The following is a 7,317-nucleotide window of genomic DNA, read 5'->3' as shown; positions in this document are numbered from 1 at the left end:
CACATCAAGGAGGAGGTTAAGAGATTCATTGAGCTAAAATATAAGGAGCAGGGTGTGGTGCTATTTCACTAGATGATGTTCCCTTCGAGACCATTGTTCAAAGGGATAATGATATGCTAGTGGCACAATTCTCAGTGGAGAAGGTGAAACAAGCAGTATGGGAATGTGATGGAAATAAATGTCTTGGCCCTGATGTATATAATTTCCAATTTGTGAAAGCTTGTTGAGAGTTCTTGGAGGAAGACGTCATGAAGGTGCTGCATGAATTTCATAGATATGGGGTTTACCTAGAGAAACAAATGCAACCTTTGTGGCACTTATTCCTAAGATAGATAACCCAATTGGTTTAAATGAGTTTAGATTAATCTCTCTCGTGGGTTGTCTATATAAGATTATTGCCAAAGTCTTTATCTCTTCGTCTTAGGAAGGTGCTACAAAAAGTTATTCATGAGTCTCAATCCGCATTTCTTGGTGGTAGAAATATATTGGATGGCGTGGTCATTGCAAATGAAGTCATACAGGAGGCCAAGGCAAAAGAATAAGGAGTGTTTGAATTTCAAAGCGGATTTTGAAAAGGCCTACAACTTAATCAGGTGGTCACTCTTATATTTCATGTTATTTAGATGCGGTTTTTTGCTCAAAATGGATATCATGGATGAAAGGTTGTGTGGAGTCATCTACCATGTCAGTTTTGGTGAATGGGAGCCCTACTAAGGAGTTTATATACGAGAGAGGTTTGAGACAAGGAGATAGGCTGGCTCCATTTTTGTTTCTGTCCTTGAGTATTGGGATAACAAGCTGCTGCAATCACTATCCTCAATGGCCATCACCTTTTTTCAACGTTAAGATTTTTTTTATCAGAAAGAGAAATCATTTGGATTTGTTTCTAATAGTTTTTGCTTATGCCATTGAATTATTTAATTATAAACTCATGGAGATCTGAATAAATATGTCTCCAGCAGCAACCCACTTATACAACTAAATGGTTATGGATTTGGTGAAATTCTTTAGGTTGATTTCCTTAATGCCTCTTATCACAGCATATATTTTCCTTTCATTTACTCTATATCTCCCTTTCTCTTATGATCCATGAGACTTTTTAATTACACTTACACAAACAATCTTTTATATATATAGTGGTGGTGATTCTTTACTCTGCAAAGGCAGGAAATAACAGTAAAAAGTTATATGTTTCTTATGCTCTCTTATAAGAGGAAAGAATATGACTATGGTATCTTAAGCTCGCATCGTGCCTCAAGATAATTTTGGGAGAAAGATGCTTTTCAGGGCCATTGTAGGTAGATTCCTGTATAAACCTATACGTGCTTTTGGTAGAGGGTAAAGAGATAAAAGGTGTTTTGTGAAAAGTAAGACAAGCTTAAGTAATCTCATATATAGGAGTTTACTTTCCGTAGTGGTTTTGTTTGAATGAATGTCATTAAAGGGAGGAACATTGCCAATTGGTTGAAGTGTTTGAAGGAATTTGTGCCTTTTCCACACTTAAGATAGCCCACACATGAAAGAAATGTGATGTTTTTTCTATATTGTAAAAGCTTATAGGCATAGTTTTTAAAATCAATCTTGATAATTGACATAGTCATGATATTGAGACATTGGATTAGTAGTCCAATCAGTAGGTTAGTAGTTGACTCGTGTAATCTAGTCTATAATAAAAAAATATAAATTTTTTGTACCTATCTTAAAATATTTCTCCTAACGCATTGAAATTCAAGTCTTAAAAAATATAAACAAAATATAAAGAACACAATTTAAAAAATGACTATTATCTCTAAATTTTAACATCAATGACAGTAGATATCAATATCCACACTAAAATGAAACATAATCATATCACATCAATGTAGATTATAAAATATAAAAAATCAATCCAAAGTTTCAAATCACAGTTTTAAAAAATGATTTGGGACTACAATTTCATTTGCAACTTAACCGCAATTAAAACCACTTCTAAATCAATTTAACTCAACAAAAAATGCAATTGTGACCACAAAAAAGGTTCAACAATGAATGAAAAGATCAATTTAACTCAAAATCACACCCAAAAAACTAAAATAAAGCAAAATGGGAAAAAAAATAGTTGGACTCACTTGCGGCTCTAGACAACGTTGTTGATGAAATGCATGATGTCACAATGAGAGGAAGGAATGAGAGGTTGGCGAGCAGTATAGATAGATAGGGTTTCTAAAATTAAAATGGATTCAAATTGAAACTATATCGTTTTGACCATAACTAGAAAAAAATATAAGTGACCTAATCCAAGTTGACGGGTTACCGGTTTGATCATAAATCCGATCATGTCAATCTAAGTTGCTTCAGATCAAAAATACACCTGACCAAATTGTGACTTTATTCAATCCAACAATCGAACCACAATTCATCGGTTTGAGTCTTAAAACTTTATTTATAAGTATATGGACTGGACCTACTTGGATTTCCTCCATGTTGTATCTTGTTTGGTCTTAGTTAACAAAAAAACCATGCAAATTTAAAGCGATGAAAAAGGGTGAACTGCTTGTGTTACGTACAATCATAAAGCCGTCATAATCATTTCCTAATTATTATCAAGAATTGTTAAACCTCGTTATCGAAAAGTTAATTGATGGAATACTGAAAAAGAAAGGTGTTATTGAGGTAATGAAACTTTTATTTAAAATGAGAAGCACTAATGTCATAATTATTGTGGACAGAAACTTTATTTTTTCAAAAAATAGTTGTCGTATGTCTCATTTTTATATTTAAAGGAGAGAACAAAATGAAAAAGAGGGGGGAAAAAGCGAGATAAAACTATTGTGAAAAAGTATAAATATTATAATTTTAATTTTCCTATATTACAAGAATAAAAAATTTATATTGTCAACAAATTAAAATTATCATACATATGTTTATTTTTTCAAGGTTGATTGTTCAATTGAATGAAAATAGAGTAAAAATATGATGGAACTCACTAACTTTTTTATTCTATTTCTTACTTATTATTATTCATTTCTTTATCTTTATTATTTTACTTTTTTACACCAGAATTACATACATTTTTTATATTTTTATAAGATTTATAATAACCTTCTTACAAGAAAGTATAATATAATATTTTTTAAATAATTAAAAGAATTAGTGTAATTCATAAGAAAATGCCGTATATATATATTTGAAACCCTTGGATATTTGACAGACCCACACTTTATCATTTCTGCACTCCAAAAAAATTGTACTACCAGGACAGTGTGTGGAGGCTGGTATCTCATACAGAACCCACACTTTATCCTTTCTGCACTCCAAGAATCAAAATCCCCAACAAACCGTACATCATTCCACGTGGCTCGATCACAGAAGCCAAAAAATCCCTAGTTCCCCACAGTTTCTTTTCACTTTCTCACCACCCAAACACTTTTTTTATTCCCTTTTCCTTTTCTTTAAATTCCGCCACTACCATTTCCAACAACATAGCCATGCCCTCCATGAAGACCTCATCGTCCAAAACCTCCGAGTCCTCGACTCAGTTCGACTCGCCCCACTCGCCTCTCCGATCCTTCCCGCTCTTCGACAACGCCGACCCCTTCCACTCGCCGCAAAATGACAACTCCCGCGCCATCGTCATCGTCGAGACAACTTCGACTCAATTCGCCCAGGCCGCGCCCCCCGCGCCGGAGTCCGAGCACCGGAACCCGCCTCCGGAGGCCGTGGTCACCCGCCCCGTTTGGCCGGAGACGAAGTCGTCGGCCACCGTTGGTCGGACGCGACCGAGGCCGGTGGCGCCGCCCAGTTCGGTGGTGCCGAAGAGAGAAATGATGGCGAAAAAAGTTGCATTAGGGTTTCGGTTAAGCGAAGTAGTGCTGTGTCTGATTTCGTTTTCGGTTATGGCCGCGGACAAAACTCGTGGTTGGAGCGGTGATTCTTTTGATCGCTACAAGGAATACAGGTTTAAGGTTTTCTCTTCTTTTTTCTTTTTATTAATTTTTTTATTCCTTTTTTGTTTGAAGTTGTTTTTTTTTTATACTACATGTGTGGTTGAATCTAGGTTTTATTTACTTAGGCTTCTTTATTGAAACTGGGAACATGGTATTATATGAGTTGTTGTGTTAATAATGGAAAAGCTCGTTGAAATTGCAGGTATTGTTTGTCTGTGAATGTAATCGCATTTGTATACGCTGCGTTTCAAGCGTGTGATCTGGCGTATCAGGTAGTAACGGGAAGACGCATAATCAATCACCACCTGCGTTACCACTTTGATTTCTTCATGGATCAGGCAAGTCACAGAAGATTCGATTTGTTTGAAAAAATAATAATTTTTTTAATTCAATTTTCGTGACATTAGAATTTATTGTGTTGAATTGTGATATGAACAGGTTTTGGCGTATCTTTTGGTATCGGCTGCATCATCTGCTGCTACACGCGTTGATGACTGGCAATCGAATTGGGGAAAAGATGATTTCACAGAGATGGCGAGTGCTTCAATTGCGTTGACCTTTCTTGCTTTTGTTGCCTTTGCTATTAGCTCGTTAATCTCTGGCTACAACCTCTGCACTCTGTTCTCATAGCAACATTTTAACCTCGTATAAGCTGTCTTTCCATTGTACACACAACTACACACTTTTTTTTTCTTCTTTCTATTCCTCTATTCTTACTGCTGTGGAGGAATGCATTCATGAGTGTTGGTGCCAGTGATTTTTTTTTACTGTACAGATAGACTTGTATACGTACAATTGAGGGAATACTGTTCGTCTTAAATCCGAAGGATGGAGAAGGAAATTTTTGTGTTCACCTTAAAATACAATTAAATGATTGTATTTTAATGTTGTTGCTTAAAATTCGTTTATGTTATTCCATAAATGAGGTCGAGATTTAAGGACTCGCCAATTGATATGTTATTTATTCTCGTTTATGTTTTGAATTTGGATGGAGAATTTCGGGGATTGGGAAAATTGAAAGCAAAGGAATTCGTTAGCAGCATTCCTGTTTGGATTAATTTTTATTCTCCTTCCATAATCATGTTCATTGTTCTCACTCAGTGCTCCTGTGTTAAGGTTTCTTAAACATTACCTTAGCAATGGTTGTATCATTCAAAGAAGTTGGTCTAACTAACTGAATCCACAACTAAACGGTAGTATTATGAGATACATGTGTCATAGGGATGCTCAATTAGTCCTCTTTGTTTGTTTAGTGTCATGATAGTGTCTAATATTTCCCCAAACTGGATGGTGTATATGTCCAGCTTCGGATTTAGAAATGGTGATTGATCAAGGTGAAGGGTTGACAAGTTGTTTTTTCTACTATTTTAGAAGCTAAACAAAATTATTAGTTTTTAATTAATTAATGTAATTGGTTAGTCATCAATGGGGAGAACAATGTACTAAAAATCAATAAAAGTTGTATAATTTATGAGTTTAAATATAAATACAAGTTAAGAATGGATAAGTAGAGATGGTTGAGTAGAGAGTAATAGTGTTTTTTTTTTCCTGAATTGCAGAGAAATAGAGTGTCACATCAATAAAAAATTAAAATGAATTGTAATATATTAGGGATTAAAAAAATCAATTTAAAAATATGAAATGACAAAAAAAAAAACTGAAAACTATTTCCTGTGAACCCAAAGTGAGTATGCTCTTCAATCACATAAAAGTCCAAAACTTGAAAGAAGCCATCTCTATTCTCTACCCAACAATCCCCGTGTGTCCAAAGCTTTGAACCCATCCCCATATTTTTGCCGTGGACTTTGTGGAAAGAGAAATGCTAATAGCCTATTGCGTTAAAATAATTTTATACAAAAAAGAAAAAGATAAAAATAATAGAGAGAAACATGTGATTAAATGAATGACATAATGGGGAAAAATAAAGAAAAAATAGTATCAAAGAAGAGTGTAATACCGAGGAGAGAAATAAATAATAAGATTTCATTTTTTTAGCTTTTAGTTAAAATCGTTATTAATTTGATATTCTGAAATAAATTTATTTATTATTTAATTTGTAATGTATTATTATTGAAATTTATGACTTAAAAAAACTAAAAAAAACACAATTATAATCACATAAAACTATTTTTTTATTTATAAAACAAAAGATATATTCTTTTAATTTATGTCATTCTGCAATTATCAATTAGTATAGAAGCTAATTTTACCAAAACAGATTCAATTTAATAAGCTAATTTAAAATTTATAAAAAAAATTAAGACAAGTTAATAATAAAATTTAATATAAATTTTTTATCTAGCACAAAAAGTGCCTAAAATCATTTCTATTCAAAATTAATTTTTGACCTAGAATTAATTCATCAATATGAAATCATACATATAAACATTTACCTAAAATCACAACTTGTATTTCAATGTAATGCAGGTATTTACTTAAGCATAAACACTCCTTTTGATTCAGATGCTTGGAAAAGATTGGGAGGTCCAGCTGGTGCATACAAGACGTGAAGGAAATTGAAGTGCTCCCCACATTTTGGATATCACTGGAACGGGTTTCTTCCATCTGATGATGTAATCGGGCTTTGGGCCCCCAGTTAAAAATAAAAATAAAAACAAAAAAAGAAGATCAAATTGGATCCTAGTTAAACCAGGGAAAATAAGAAGAACAAGTTACTCCAACTATTGTTTAGTGCACTTTCCATGGAAAACTCATTTCGGAAGTCAAATTGAATTCTGAAATGGATTTTCTAGAATGCAATGGAAAGTGTAGAGAACAAAAGTCATTTGATAAACTCTTGTTCTGAACCAACAACTACACCTTGTGCTTTCTTTGTCATTACATCTTTTGTCGGAACCCTGAGGCAGATCAATCCACATGCCACGAACCGATACAAAATAGCAAGTGCTTCTGTACCAAAGAAAATTGAAAAATAAAAGGACAAACGCACTACAAATGTATTGCTATAAATAATTAGATATCATTCATTACCCCCGTCCATTCCAGAAAAATTTATGTTATTCTTATTTAAACACAGTTAGGACTGCTCATGATTGGATTATTTGAATAACTATAACCATAACTATTTAATAACCAATATGCCAAGTGTTATTATAACCAAATTATAACTGGTTATGAAAAATCCGTTATATAATTAGATATATAACTATATATTCACAACCGGTTATTAATATATAATCATTTTTAAAAATATATGCAATTTAGTTTTTAAAATTGATCATTTGTATTAAATAAGGATAAAATTCACATATTTTTCAAAATTTAAGGGCCAAAATGATCAATTTGAAAGTATACAGATTAAATTAAATTTGATTGAAAGTAAAAGGATAAAAAATATATTTTATCCAATTAAAAACAGGAAATCAATCCA

At 32.9% G+C, this 7,317-nt stretch overlaps 1 protein-coding gene across 1 annotated transcript; it reads left to right on the top strand.

Annotated features, from left to right (window-relative positions):
* Window positions 1-3,401: 3,401 nt before the first annotated feature.
* On the top strand, window positions 3,402-4,811 carry LOC100785751 (CASP-like protein 4A3). Its single transcript, XM_003550691.5, has 3 exons — window positions 3,402-3,937; window positions 4,129-4,264; window positions 4,365-4,811. Exons 1-3 carry the CDS (start codon window positions 3,468-3,470, stop codon window positions 4,554-4,556), a joined length of 798 nt encoding a protein of 265 aa, XP_003550739.2. The 5' UTR covers window positions 3,402-3,467; the 3' UTR covers window positions 4,557-4,811.
* The last annotated feature ends 2,506 nt before the right edge of the window (window positions 4,812-7,317 follow it).

This window comes from Glycine max, chromosome 17, assembly GCF_000004515.6.
Source record: "Glycine max cultivar Williams 82 chromosome 17, Glycine_max_v4.0, whole genome shotgun sequence".
Classification (NCBI taxonomy): domain Eukaryota; kingdom Viridiplantae; phylum Streptophyta; class Magnoliopsida; order Fabales; family Fabaceae; genus Glycine; species Glycine max.
The sequence above is the reverse complement of the archived record's forward strand: the minus strand, read 5'-3'. Positions and strand labels throughout refer to the sequence as shown.